At 47.1% G+C, this 14,775-nt stretch overlaps 2 protein-coding genes across 11 annotated transcripts in view; one reads left to right on the top strand and one right to left on the bottom strand.

Moving 5' to 3' along the window:
* Positions 1-14,059, bottom strand: part of WARS1 (tryptophanyl-tRNA synthetase 1) — a 31,367-nt gene extending 17,308 nt beyond the window's left edge. Inside the window, exons 1-6 of one of the 3 annotated variants that reach the window (XM_028099560.2) lie at positions 13,970-14,019; positions 13,007-13,593; positions 12,627-12,786; positions 8,059-8,237; positions 2,910-3,123; positions 1,809-1,917 (exon numbers count right to left, since the gene is read on the bottom strand). In XM_028099560.2, the coding sequence (XP_027955361.1) occupies positions 1,809-1,917; positions 2,910-3,123; positions 8,059-8,172 (437 nt within the window). In that variant the 5' untranslated portion in view covers positions 8,173-8,237; positions 12,627-12,786; positions 13,007-13,593; positions 13,970-14,019. Of the gene's footprint in view, positions 1-1,808; positions 1,918-2,909; positions 3,124-8,058; positions 8,238-12,626; positions 12,787-13,006; positions 13,594-13,969 lie in introns of all 3 variants that reach the window. The other 2 variants (XM_028099545.2, XM_028099553.2) reach the window with 2 other exon arrangements.
* WDR25 (WD repeat domain 25) overlaps positions 13,233-14,775 on the top strand; it is a 140,314-nt gene continuing 138,771 nt past the window's right edge. For 3 of the 8 annotated variants that reach the window (XM_088024456.1, XM_088024455.1, XM_088024450.1), the window contains exon 1: positions 14,030-14,203. The gene's annotated coding sequence lies outside the window, so the exon portion shown is untranslated. Of the gene's footprint in view, positions 13,695-14,029; positions 14,204-14,298; positions 14,536-14,775 lie in introns of those variants that run through there. The other 5 variants (XM_088024454.1, XM_088024452.1, XM_088024449.1 and 2 more) reach the window with 4 other exon arrangements.

Below are 14,775 nucleotides of genomic sequence, written 5' to 3'. Positions count from 1 at the left end.
GTGGCTGCCTTCGGCTCGGGTCGTGGTCCCAGGGTCCTGGGATTGAGCCCTGTGTTGGGCTCCCTGCTCAGCGGGGAGTCTGCTTCTCGCTCCCCCTGCTTGTGCCCTCTCACTCACTCGCTCTCCCTCTCAAATAAGTAAAATCTTAAAAAAAAAAAAAAAAAAAAAGGTGGGGGCGGCAGGTGGGGGGATAAAGCATATATAAAAGTAACCAATGAGCACTTGAAAAGATGTTCAATGGCATGAGTCATTAGGGAAATATAAATCAAAACACAATGAGGGGCCGCCTGGGTGGCTCAGTTGGTTAAGCCACTGCCTTCGGCTCAGGTCATGATCCTGGAGTCCCGGGATCGAGTCCCACATCGGGCTCCCTGCTGAGCAGGGAGTCTGCTTCTCCCTCTGACCCTTCCCCCTCTCATGCTCTCTCTCTTTCATTCTCTCTCTCAAATAAATAAATAAAATTAAAAAAAAAAAGAATTTAAAAAACACAATGAATAACCAAGTCATACCTACTAGAATGGCTATAAAAAACAAACACAAAGTAGGAAATAGTAAGTGTTGGTGAGGGTGTGACCTGGGACCCTTCTTGTCTGTGCATTGTTGGTGGAGATGCAAAATGACAGTCACCGTGGACAGCTGTTTGGCAGTTCCTCAGAAAATTCTAGAGCTACCTTATGATGCAGCAATTCTGTTCCCACCAAGAGAAATGAAAACACATGTCCACACAGAAACTTGTACACAAATGTTCAGAGCAGCATTACTGAGAACCAAAAAGTGAAAATAACCCAAATGCCCAGCAACTGGTGAATGGATAAACAAAAAGTGGGGTGCCATCTATTCATTGGAACACTATTCAGGTATAAAAGGGAGGGTAGTACGAACACACGCCACCACACGGTGGAACCTTGAAAACATGATGGTTGCCAGTGGTGGTGGCGCGTGGAGGGGGTATCGGGGAGTGACTGCTCATGGGGACAGGAGTTTCTCCCTGGGGTAGTGTGAGTGTTCTGGAATTAGACAGTGGTGGTAATGGTTGCACAACCATATGAACATATTAAAGACCACCTAAAAAATGTGAATTGTATACTTTAAAAACGTAAATTAAATCTTAATCAAGATAAAAAACTTTGACTATATTCTGTCCAGAAAGAGGGCTGAGCAGGGTCTGGAGTTTTCTGTACACGGAATTTGAAGTGTTTTGGCAGGCTGCCGAGTTCTGTCCTGTGTGTGCTCTCCCGTAACCGTGCAGAGCAAGCAGAACAGAACAACCCTACCATGGACCATATAATGGGCTAAACGGTGGGGTGGGTGAGGCGAGAACACTTTTGGAACCTGCCCATTTTCTGATTATTATCTGCATGGAATCTATAGTCTAGGGTAGGGATAGTTTCTTCCAGGTACACTGTTAGTTTCTCTTCTGATGATAGGATTTATGAGCGGGCCAGGACAATAGCAGGAACAGGGCAAAGAACTGCAGGAAGCCACTGCTTATCGCGTGGGAAATGTTAAACTTGGACATATTCATCTCTTTTGTCTTTATGACATTTTATGATTTATAGCACATAATCTGGCATGAATCTCATCTGCTGTGGATGGGACCTCCACTTTGTGAACAGTTCATAAATGAATAAAGTAAAGGCCGTGGGTGAAGGGACAGGGCATGAACCCACAACCAGTTATGGACAGAAGGTGGACGCCAGTCTTCAGATGATTGGCTAGCACTGTCCCCCCAGGAGCAGGCAGCTTGAGGGAAGAGTGTCCTAATCATGTCTGGAATTCAAAGGAGAGGAGGGCAGGAAGCCTCTGACCTGTGTGAGAAGAAGATGCCTCTGCGCAGGAAGCGGTGTGGTTTCTGGCCCGTGGCTCTCTCTATCCGGTTTACCAGCTCCTTGTCGATTTTACTGCTTCCGAACCGAACTGGGAAAAAAAAAAATTGGAACAAAGGAGATACGGCCACCTTAGGTGGTGTGAGGTTCGGCGACCAGATATTACTGAAGGGGAAAGACTAGTGTATTGTGTACAATCTTAATGAACCCAGACTCTTTAGGCCTCTGCTCCTAGTCCCTTCTCTCAACCCAAAGTCATACTTCTTTCACAAGGACAGTTGAGATCACAACCAGCAAACAGGAAACTAATTACAGAATAAAACACTGTTTTGTCTGGGACTGGATTCTGACTGGAAACATATCCAGAATTCAGGCTGGCTAGCAACTTTTCACACCTCCCCTCCCCCAGTTGCTTATTAAGGTATGATCTGTGCACAATGACACTGTAATTTTAATATTCTTTAACTGTTGCATTGAATTAACATATCTTCAAACAAATTTTCCCCCACTGATGGTCTATACTTAAATTATGGAAAATGGCTTTTGACTTTGATAAAAACATTTCAGCAATGCCTCTTCACTGGTGATTACCAGTGATCTCAGAGTAAGGATTCCCTGAACAGGAAGCCCCATGAGGAGGGGCTTGCCAGTGGCCACCTGCCCCCTGTGAGGAGTCATCCTTCTTAAGGTGACTTCTAGCTTTTCAGCTCTACAATCACTATCACTACAATCTCTTAGGTAATCCATTCCTGACCTTAACCATTAAGTGAGAGGTGATTTAAATGACTGCAAAGATGCCACTCTAACAGGCCTTTCCTCAAGTTCTGAATTGCTCAAAAAAAGGGAAAAAGCTTCTACTAAGCTATCTACTATAGATCGTTATTTCGAAATAAGTTTTACATCATTATTCTAGTTAAAAAGAATCCTTTGGGAATGTATTGCATGACCAAAAGATTTTAGGATCTATTTTTTTTTTCTTGGCATTGAAGCTTGACTGGGTTTATAATTCAAAATAAAATAAACACCAATGGGATCAACTCAAGGGAATCACTTGTGTAAGGTGGGGCTTCTCCCAGGACATACCAATGAGCTTGTCATAGTCGATGCCCTTGGCACTGCTCGTCTGTACTGTCCACGGGTCCACAAAATCCTCCTCAGCTTCTGCGGCATCCAGGCCACTGTTGCTCCCAAGTGCCGGGTTCCCTGGAGGGCAGTCGGCCTTGTAGTCCTCCCCCACAGCGGCTTTGTAGCTCATTTTCAATGATAATAACATCTTTACTGCAGAATCGATTTCATCCTGGACGAAGGAAATGAGGATGAAGGCTAAAAATACCACCGTAGCTAACGTTTTGCTGAATGTGACTGCTGACACGTGGCAGGCACCGTGCTAAATGCCCTCACACACGTTCCTTCCTTAGCCTCACAACACCCCTTGGAGGCAGGCACCACTGTCACTGTGCTGTTCCAGCTGAAGACTCTGAGACTCAGAGGCGAAGGAGCTTGCCCATGACGCATAGCAAGTCGTGGGCCTGAATGTCTTTTATTTATTATGCTGTTCTAGTCTTATGGATTACTACCACAAACACTATGGAACAAATGGACATGATACACACTGTTATTTATGACACAGTGAACATGCTAAAGATTTCTCAAACGCTACTGATGCCAGAGAACGTGTGTGACAAGCTCCCTGAACTGAGTATAAGGAATTCTATGTTGGACCTTGTTTTTACGTTCTTCACAGTTGAGATGAGTATTTGTGGAAGCTTAAATAATGCCACTGAGGACAGTAACAGCAACTCTAGACATCAGGGAAGCAGATAAAGGCAAGGAAAAACACAGGCTTTCAAGTCCTAAATTAAGGAGGGATGCAGTGGGAAATAGTGGTATTACTGTATTTTGGAGTCTTATCAAGCTGTCCAAAGTGTTTGCATACTGAGTGTTTAAAAATAAGCATAAGAAAAACAAATGTAAAAATATATCCTTGGGTACTCTGGAAATCTGGTAGAGAGACCTCCTGCTCCAGAAGCCCACACGAGCCATCCCTGAAGGCTGGCCTCTGGAAGAGCAGGCCTCATTAGGCAGATTAGTCATGCTATACCACAAAGCTCTGCTCCTGTAATTGGCCTTGCTGGATCAGATCACAAACAAAGAATATACACAGGCCAATTTGCTTGCCAAAGGAAGTACAAACATTCCCGTCTAGAGTATACACATCACGTTCTACGAAGTGGGCTTCCTAAGTGGAGAGACACATCACCAACCTCCATTCGGAGGGAACTGCTGTGTCAGGTATGGCCCCTGAGCCACAGGGAACTGTCACCGTGGGGTGCTTCTGCAGACACAGATTTGTGTTTCACACTCTGAAACTACCTGGATTTTGTTATTATAATGAATTAGAATTGTGGGCTCAGTAACTCTGTGGATATACCTCCTATAAGAGATAGGATATTTGCCCAGGTGGGATAGGTAAGTGTGTTTTACTCATCTAATTCCTGCAGTGCCTAAGCTCAGTGCAACAAAATAAATGTTTAGCAAGCATGATTTGTTGAATTATCCATGGAAACAATTACCCTGCTTTGAAGTACACTTTAGTCAATACCCTTTTATCACTGGCTATGTTGACATTTCATACTCTATCTGGTCTAACTCTGCTTGCAACTAGGAGGCTCTTTGAAAGTCAAACATTTAACCAGTGTCCCTGCTTGAGAACTGTGTGTAGTCTAGAATGCGATTTAAATGGACAGGCAAGCCTGCCTTGTCTATTTTCTTGTTCTCAATCTAACATGGACCAGAACACTGAAACAGGATTTAAAAGGTGACGTTCTCAGGGGAGGAAAAAACAAAAAAAGACTATGTACAACCTGATTTTATCTAAAGTTCCAAAACGGGGAGAGCTATCTATGGTGGAGACATAGGGTGAAGGGCAGAGGCAGTGACTGAAGGTGTCTGAGGATGGCTTCCGGGTGCTGCCATCTTGTTTCTCGATTTGGACACTGGTTACACAGGTGTAGTCATTTTGTGAAAGTACAGTAAGCTGATTATGAGCTCCCTATCTTTCTGAATAAATGGTGCACTTCAATTTAAACAGTTTACCTTGGGCGCCGGGGTGGCTCAGTCGGTTAAGCGTCTGCCTTCGGCTCAGGTCACGATCCCAGGGTCCCGGGATCGAGTCCCGCATCGGGCTCCCTGCTCAGCGGGGAGTCTGCTTCTCCCTCTACCCCTCCTCCCTGCCCATGATCTCCCTCTCTCAGGCTCGTTCTGTCTCAAATAAATAAAATCTTAAAAAAAAAAAGTTTACGTAAACTAAAAAGAAAAAAGACTTTGCTTTGTCTTAACCTCTGTGAGCCAGTGTCATTTCTTGAGTCCTGCCCAAACTGCTCATGCCCTTCACCACTGTCTCTCCTCAGAGCCCCTAGATTCTGACCCCAGGAGACACCCTGCTTTTTAGTGAGCTGTTACTGAAAGCAGGGGGTCTTATTCCCTTAGTACATGGAGCAGAAAAGAACGCTGAGGACCACAGCCGAGACAGCTGGACAAAGAGCCTACGGTGCCCTCACTGTACCGGTGTTCCCAGAGTGGCTCGGGTATTTTGCATAATGTGAATTCCTAAACTACCAGGTGCTTCTGTTAGAACACATTCCAGGGTCAAATTTACTTCTGAATTTTCATCGTTTAACTCTGACTTCATCATGCAACCTCTCTGATCTCTCTTGTTAGGAGTCAGCCGATTGCATAAATCAAAGAACACACCTGGAAGAGTAATTCTAAACTGTGTGAAGTACTGCTTGTTTACTAATGAACGGAACTGGAGATCACTAAGAATTGCTAACTAAAAACACTTATTAAATGTTATTCAAACTTAATGTTACATTGACACAGATACCACTGTCAAGTTTCCAAAAATGGGTTTAAAGAGCAAGTAACATTGGCTCCTTTGTTTACTTCAGATTTTTAAAAAAACAACTTAGTTTCATCCACTGAGTCCTATCTGGTGTGTAAACCTCTTCTTGTGATTAACCAACTCCTTTTTTGGGACATCACTTTCTTTCAGTACTATTTAATGTGTAATGGCTTATTTGGGGTCCAAAGAATCAAAGTAAACTGCCAGGATGGGTGGGAGATGGTTGATCTCCATCTGGGGAGGACCCAGGGGGGCTTCTGAAAAGGAAACAACAGGGGTTGGAAGTGATGGACGAGGAAGTGATGGTGAAGAGGGAGCTGAGTGACCTAAGGGTGGAGGCATCGCAGAATGAAAGGCAGCGCTCATATGCGTTAAAGATACAGATGCAAGGATTACACTTTTGAAACATCCCGCAGCAATAGCAGAGAGACCTTTCAGAAAGGCACAACCCCCCGAGGACAAAGGCGACGAAAAAGGACGCCGGCAACAAGATTTCGGAAGCTGCAGAGTTGCTAGATGACTGGCCACGGACTGAGTACAACAAAGGTAAGGATGTCGTGAAAACACTGGAATTATGCAGCTGGGGAGTCCCAGGGCTGGGGCATCCACGGAAGTGAGGGTGAATGTTGGCTATGAAACAGGAAGACGGGTAGAAAGTCCATTTAAAAAGCAGCTGCTTGGCTCTCCACCCCCGCCCCCCTCTCCAGGCAGAGGTCCTGTGCCAGGGAGGTCAAGTTACAAGTGTCTAGCCTGGGGGCGCCCTGCAGGTGGGCGCAAAGCACCAGGAGCACAGAAGGTCAGGGATAGCCACACAGCCCAGCTTCTCTGTCCCACAGAGAACATCAGGAAAATCATCATCAAGATCTCAGAGATAAAAGGATACTTACTGTACCTAGGAAACGAGAATGGGGTGCAATGAGGAAAGGAACATTCAGAAAGCAAATGAGCTCACAGAAATTAAAAATGATAGGATAAATGAAAAACAACTAGAGGGTTAGGAATTGAGGAAGGGGTACCTGGCTGGCTCAGTTGGGAGACCAATGAACTCTTGATCTCGGGGCTGTGAGCTCGAGCCCCATGTGGGGTGAGGAGCTTACTTAAAAAAAACAAACAAACTAAAAAACAAACAAAGCAACATAAGAGGTTGAGGAAACATACCTGAAAGAACAACAAGAAGAAAACAAAATGGAAAGCACAAGTCAAAAAATAAAAGCAGAGGACCAGTTTCAGGGGGAAAAAATCTACAAATAGAGAAAACAGGAGAGAAGAAATCAGAAACAAAAGAATTTCTCAGCATAAGGCTCATAAGTTTCTAGTTAGAAAGGATGTACTCATCCCCAGAAATTTCAGAACACTGGAACAAAGAGACCTTCCTGCAAATTTCTGGAGAAAAAACAAGGGAATGGCATCTGGCTTCTCCACAGCGACCCAGGCTTCTGAATTCTGTGAGAAGATCACTTCTTGCTTATCGATCAAACACTACATAAAGATACTTTCAGACATGCAAGATCCCCCAAATTATTTCTTTAGCACGAATTTTTTCCGAGACCATTAGAGGATTTGCTCTGTCAAGAGAGTAAACAAAGGAGGAGTGAGACACAGGACGGGGAAACAGAGACCCAACAGGGCGGTGAGGGAAGGGCCTAAGGTGGGCAGTGCGGATGGTGAGAGGCCGCAGTCTGTCTGAGCAGGCGGGGTGCCGGGAGAGACCTTATGGAGATGAACTGCCGGCTGGCTGATATGAGTGCCTCAGGAGGAGGCTCACCGAAGGGGCCAGAGAGCTACTACCATTAGTATGCAAGAGTGCGGAGCGGAAAGGAATCCCGACAAATATCAACTCCAGGGCAGGAAAGGAAAAACACTCATACTCTACTCCATGGGTCAGTTGTCTGTAGCATTTATGCAGTCAGAAGAACAGTCGATGCTGACACTGTGACATGCACGGGACACCAGAGGGACGGGAAGTGTTGACAGAAGTGTTAACTCCTCATTTTCCACAGTTAAAGGCCCAAACTTAACTATCAACAGGAGCAATATAAAAGTGTGATTCTGAGAGTGAATCAGCTGAAAGGACTGAAATGTTCATTTCTGGGAACAGGCAGGTAGATGGCTGCTGGATTTCAGTGGCTTTTCTTTATTTTTTATTTTTTTCCCCAGTGGTTTTTCTTTACATCACATGCATCAATAAAGGAGAAAATGAATTTAAAGTTATAGCCAAAATACTTCAGTTATTGAGGGAACAGAATCTTGGGGACAGTCTGTTCTGGGTAACATGACCCCCAGGCTTGGCCCAGATGCACGTGTAGAGAACCCAACAAAATCACATACCTTCGATGCCTTTCCAGCTTTGAGGGACCGCACAAGTTCCCCCTGAGCAGCTATGCTGTTGAACAGCTCCAGCGGGGAGGCACACCCCTGCTCACCATTGGGCATGTCTGCCATCTCTGGGACCTAGGTTTACAGCTGGCTAGGAGGCTGGAAGATTTGCTCCGTGGTCCAGACTGAAACTGTGGGGGAGAAGGGGGAGAAGGGGGAGAAGGGGATGGGGAAGGAGAGAGAGATTGATTAATGAGCCACTGTAACTACTTTACCTTTCCTGCTCTACCTAGTCCTTCGTCTTTCCAAAAAGGTGGGAGAGGAGTTATAATAAAGGGCATGGATAAAATCACATTAATAAAAGTATAAGCAGAAATTTGGGGCCATGAAAAAGGAGAAAAGTGGATGAACAGATGCCAGCGATGAGCACTGAAGGAACTGCTAGGACTCACCACTGGCAGGACTCCTCCAACTAAGACCAAGTGTGCCTCACCTAGTACCCAGCACCCAGGAAGGACTTGCCTGTTTGCGCACAGAGTACCAAAGTGCTTTAACAAACTGAAGTTCACCAGAACTAAAAACATTCAGCAAACTGCAATTTACTCTTTATCTTAATTGTACTGGGGATGAGTCCCACGCCCTTGCAGCCACAGCCAACAGGTCACTGAACAAATGGCTTCGTCTGGTTGCCAGCTGCTCTGTTCTCAGATTAAGCAAGGTCTGGGGTCAAGGACAAGATCATATGTAGGATGAGGGTAGGGCCTATCTGTTCTGGGATCCAAATGAGGAAAAGAAGGATATATAGCCTGTCCATTCTACATGCTGTCTTACTTCACTGCAGTCCTTTGAAAAAGGTGCACCTGCACCTTTTATTAGTTGTTATTTTTAACCTTGAAAAAGGTGGGACCCAGGACAGGCCACCTGATGCTGCCTGGTGCAGAGAATGACCACAGTCAGCTCCCTCTTGGGTCAGTCACTGCCCTTTTTTGAGTGTCAGCTTCCTCATCTAGAGAGTGGCACAATCAGGAACCTCTTCAGCTACCTCAAGGGCTGCTATGAGAAGAAATGAGGAAAAACTAAAAGGCAGCATTCCGTAAACTGTAAAGCAAGATATAAATCCATTATGAGTATTATTTGTCAGGGTTCCAGGTCTTGGCCGAACCCCAGCTCCGTTTACAACTTGCCGCTCGGCCCTGAACGAGAGGACAATGACAATGGGCTGGGCCAGGGCAGCCAACCCCCAGCACCTCCACACCTGCGATTTTTCTGAACACCTTATACACATCCGTCCACTGAAGCCTCACAGCAATCCTGTGAGAGAGATCTGTTATCTCCATTTCATAGATGAGCAAACTGAGGCACAGAGAGGTTACAGAACTTCCCCGAGATAACGCCAAGTGGAAGGGGTGGGATACAAACTTAGGCAGCTACAGCTTACACTCTCTCGAATACCGTCCTACACGTTACTTAACTGTGAGGAGTCTCAGCCTCTCAACTGTAACGTGGGGCCGACAGTAACACTACCTGCAGGATTGCTGTGTGGATGGAGCATGACGGTTCAGGTAAATAACCAGCCCAGCACAGCACTGGCCCCACAGGAGAGGTTCAATATGTGACTATTATGTCTTTAATTATTTAAATTTTTTCTTTTAACTTTTTGAACCCAAACCCCAAACCTGAGGGGTAATTTTTTTTTAAGTTAAACACTAGCCCCAACATGGGCTCGAACTTAGAACTCTGAGATCAAGAGTCGCATGTTCCACCAAGTGAGCTACACTGGGGTACTTTGTTTTTATTATTTTGTTAAATGTTTATTTATTTTGTTAAATGTATTATTTTATATTTATTATTTTGTTAAATGTTTAAGAAGGATGTAAATTTTAACTAGGCTTATCTTCACATAAATCAATGAGAGCATAATACTGAAACCAGGATGAGACAGTAACGTTTCTTTTTCCTCCTTGCTGAGAATCACCTCAATTCCCAGAAAAGGGAAGTTGGGTGAAATAACTGCTTCAGATAACAAAGCTAACAGTTTAGGAAGAAGGCCTGCAAGAAGGAATGCGGAAGAACCTCTGACTAGCACTGGAGAGGAGAAACACTCAGGCCCGTATCAAATTACAATCAAAGGATGAAAATTACTTCTAGCCACAAATGATCAGACATCACATCCAGCTCCTTTACACACGATCCCAAATTTGTCCAACCTTCAAAGTTGGATGGCTTGGTATATGCTCTGCATTAGCAGATGAGGGGTGATGGCTCAGGTAAGTCAGAACTGCCCTGAGGTCCCACCGCCAGAGGAGCTAAGCCAGGATCCGACCTTAAGGTCCTCCGAAACCCTGTGTTCCCTCAGCATTCCAGCTGCCGCCCGCCCCCGCCCGGAATGTGATACTCTCTTTGCTGCTTGAGCACTGCAGGTTATCTTACTAATTCAGACCTCAGCTCTTCTCTGCAGCCTTTCCTGGCTCCTGCACCTCTGCGGCCAAGCTGATGGCTGGGTCGTTGGTGGTCCCTGGGCATTCTGTTACTAACTTGATGACAGCACTCATGTGGCATTTAGTTATTCATGTCTTCTCCACCAGACAATGAAAGCAAACACTGGGTTTTACTCTTTTATGTGCTTCTAACGCCTGGTACACAGCAGTTTATCAACATTTACTGAATTAATCAATCTCATAAGTCACCCAGTTCAATATTCCCCCTAAAGTTTATATCCTCTCATGTTATCTTTGCAAGTGCTTATTCTAGTTTAAGGTAGATTTCCCCCATGTGGACTTTACACAGCCTCATTTTTAGCATCTTGCCACTGTGCTGAGCCTGCTGGGATTTGGGGAGGGCCAGGCTGGCCACATGGTGCTTTCTCCAGGTCTCACACCCCAAGTCTAGTTTTTTTACCCACTGCTAACATCTGCCTACCATCTTGGTCACTCTCTTTGGAACTCCCTTGGGCTTATCCCTGTCGTTAAAAGTGTAGTATCTGGCATAGAAGGCAATGGGTGACAGCAGTAAGGTTCTGAAGTCTGCGAGTAGGACCAAAAGCATTAGCCTTAAAAATTTTTAAAGAAAGGACCAGGTAGAATAACTGGGTATGCCCTGGACAGATAATCTCCCCCTGCAGTGGAGCCGGTAACTGTAGAGGACCAGCTAGATGAATGGGGCCTGCACCTAGGGTCCATGTTGTAAGGAAAAATATGTTTTCCCAAAGCAGAATTCTGTTGAAAGCACATGGGAGCTAAATCTGATGAGGGAACAGCAGGTAAGGTCTCCCCACTCTCATGATCATGAGGCAAACATTGCATGGGAACCACCCACATGATAAATTTTGTGTTTGTGTGTGTATGTGTGTGTGATGCAACCTCTTGAAAGACGAGAAAACAGGGGCGCCTGGGTGGCTCAGATGGTTAAGCATCTGCCTTCAGCTTGGGTCATGATCTCGGCGTCCTGGGATCAAGCCCTGCGTCGGCCTCCCTGCTCAGGGGGAGACTGCTTCTCCCTTTCCCCTTCCCCCTGCTTCTGTTCCCTCTCTCGCTGTGTCTCTCCGTCAAATAAATAAATAAAATCTTAAAAAAAAAAAAGACAGGAAAACGTAACAGAATCTCTTAGTTCACACACCCATCCATTTACCCCCATTTCGTGTGTCTGCTCTTTTTCCTTGCGTGTAGTCGACATGCTCCTTCATTTCTTTAACTTTTAGAACGAAATTTAACTTCAGGAGTTTTTAACCCAGAGTTCAGCATGTCTGAAATGACATCAACAGTTTGCATACACACTGGTATGCACATGGTTCTAAGCAGAATATCCAGGTTACTTTTCCAAAGGGGTCTGAGATGCCAAAACTCTGTGGACGACTGTCTTAGTGTTTACCGCATAAAGGGCAAATAGAGCTTTGAATCTTTGTTAGGAGAGTTGTTTTATCTACTTAACAAATAGAAAATCTAAAACAAAGAAACAAAGCTGTAATCTATGGAGTTAACTATCATCTCCTCTGAAAAAAGTATTGGGAGTTAGAGCAAAACTTCATAGTCTGTGGCAGATCCTAATGCACCTTTAAAGAGAAAGCTAAAAGGCTCTTAAAAATTAATTCTCAATTCCTGTTTTTAAAGATCTTGAATCTTGTGCTCATTTTGAAAGGTTTCATTGTTCCGGAAGAGCATAACAGGTACTTGAAGAAACTGGGTGGTTTTGGGATGGGGAAGAGAAAGAATTATAGAACCATTTAACAGAACATGACAATGACTTGGGCCATCCTGAAATCATCTCACAGATCAGAATACACTGGTCTACAATTTGGGGAAAGGGGGCATAAACAGCCAATCCTAGAGCAGCCGGGAAGAGCATTGTTTCTGGATGCCTGGAGTACCACCAGCAGGTGGGATACCATCTCTCACGTCCAGGCCCCAGAGTGTGTGTGACAACATCTTTGGATGGTCAAGTCCCCAGAGGACAAGAAAACGACCTCTGTGGAGCAAGCAGTCCTTTAACACTTCAAACCTTGGGACAGGTTATGTCCACCTTCTCTTTGTTAAACACTGAAAAGAAAGGTTATTTTTCCCTTCAAATAACAAAATGCATGTTACCTTAAAAGGCGAAAAAGACACGAATTTCTATGAAGCCAGGCATAAGATACTCTTGCGTATGACCACGAGAAAGCTAACACGTGAGGATGTTGAGCACATAAGGAGGCCTCATCAGTGAAAACCGAGCGTGAGGGCCAATGCGAAGGTGCTGCAAGACGAGCTGTAAGGCCAAACAGGCAACTGCTCACCGAGTATCTCCATTCCCTTTGGAAGCTGTGAATCACCTGAGCTTCGGGTCAACGGGATGGAATACAATGCGCGGTAGCCTAATTCTAAGAGACACAACCCCTTGCCCCCCAAACCAAGGTTTTCAGCGCTTTGGTCAAAGGCTGGTGAAAATTCCAATGAGCTCTAGGCCTTGTGAAGATGGTAATACATACCCAGGATGTGGGAGGCACGGCAGACGTGGCCACTGGTCACGCTGGGCAGCTGGGTGGCTGAGACTGCCCCGAGCAGCCAGAGGTCTTCTTTTATAGTCTTCCCCTGTTTCTTTCAGTTTCTGTTTTACAAAAAGGTCTTCTCCCCTTTTTCCTGTTTACCCTACTCTTCAGCTATTTGCACGTAGGGGTTTTTTCTAAATTACTTGGTTTCTCAGAAGCACTTTGAGATTCTTGACCAACCTCCTTGGTGAGACTGTCCAATCAGGGGTGGGGGGTGGGGGGTACGGGTGGAGACCGAGCCGTTAGGCGGTCGTTGCATCAGCCACCCCGTACCCCAGCCTGGCCTCCGTGTAAGCTCTCCGCCCTCTTCCCGTTCCCCACCCTCTGCGTTAGTACGGGTAACTGTTCATGTGTGGTCGTGGGAAGGCAGAAAGGCGACTGTGAATGCCCCGCAGCGCCATGCAGTGGAAGGAGCAGGAGTTCTGGGGTCGGACGGACCTAGCTTTCAATCCCAGCTTGGGCATTTTCTCGTGTCAAGACCTTGGGCAAGTGCCATTACCTCTCTGCTTCATCCTCAGGTTCCTCATCTGTGAAATGGGCATAAAGAAACCTCCTAACTTTACCGCGGAGGGGACCGAGTGCGAAACTAGAGGCAAAGCCCCCAGCACGTGGCACACACTCGTTCAAGGTGGGGGCCTCTCGCCTGGGGGGAGGGGAAGAGGGCGGGGACGAGGAAGGGTCGGTGCCGGCGGGAGTGGGCGACAGACGGGGACGCGGGCGCTCGGAGGAAGGGGGCGAGGGGCGCCGTGACAGCCTCCACGCCCCTCGCGGTGCCAGGACCCGGCGGGCAGCGAGCCGGGCTCTGAGGAGGATACTCCGGGCCCTCGCCTGGAGGCGGCGGCGGAAGAGCCAGGTCATCCGGCGCCGCCCCGGCCTCCCGCCCTCCCTCATCCCCTCACTTACCGGCCCCGCCGGGCCCCCTCAGCGCCGCCGGCTCAGCTACGGGCGGCCTCCTGGGCGTCCGTGGAAACTCCCTCCGTCCGGAACAACTTCCGGCCCGGCTACCCCATCATTGGCTGTTCGCGTGGGGGCGGGGCGGAGGCCGCGGATGATTGGTTGGAGGCCCCGGAACCAGTGGAACGCACCTAGGGTGCGGAGCGCAGACCGGACGGCCTCCGGCAGTACCGAGCGCTTCCGGTGCGTGTGGTGAGCGGCGGGCCCGTGGGCGGGAGGGGGCTGGGACCGGGCGGTGGCGGCGGCGGGGCGGCCCGAGCGCTCCGCGCCCCTCGGCGCCGGCCATTCACCGTCCTTCGCCCGTCCTTCCTCGCCAATGCCTTCGGACGCGCAGAGCTCTGGGCCCGCCCTACCTCCAGCTCTTGACAGCTCGGCTAACTTCTATTCATCCTTCAAAACCCATCCCTGGTCGTCTCTTCCTTGTTGTCTTCCTCAGTCTGTGGTCTGCGGCGCAGGATCCGTGTTTTGTGTTTAATCTCTGTGCACAGCAGACCCAGCATAAGGCTTGGCACAGAGTAGGTGATCAGGACGTGTTTGCTGAATGAGAATATTCTATTTCTTTTACTTTCTCTGTGCCCTCCCCTCCCCCCAGGCTGCATTTCACAAATATTTCTAGACGCTGGGGATCAAACAGTGAACAAAACACGGGAAGTCCTGTCGTCGTGGAGCTGACCTGCTGGTGACTCGCAGTGCCACTCCCTCGTACTGTCGCTCGTTTCTGCGGCGCCCTTACCTCTTCCTCTTGGTTGGATCCC

The sequence above is a fragment of the Eumetopias jubatus genome, unplaced genomic scaffold (assembly GCF_037043125.1).
Source record: "Eumetopias jubatus isolate StellerSeaLion01/CBP00866 unplaced genomic scaffold, mEumJub1_p1.0 scaffold_7, whole genome shotgun sequence".
Classification (NCBI taxonomy): Eukaryota; Metazoa; Chordata; class Mammalia; order Carnivora; family Otariidae; genus Eumetopias; species Eumetopias jubatus.
This window is presented reverse-complemented; position numbering and strand designations above follow the sequence as displayed.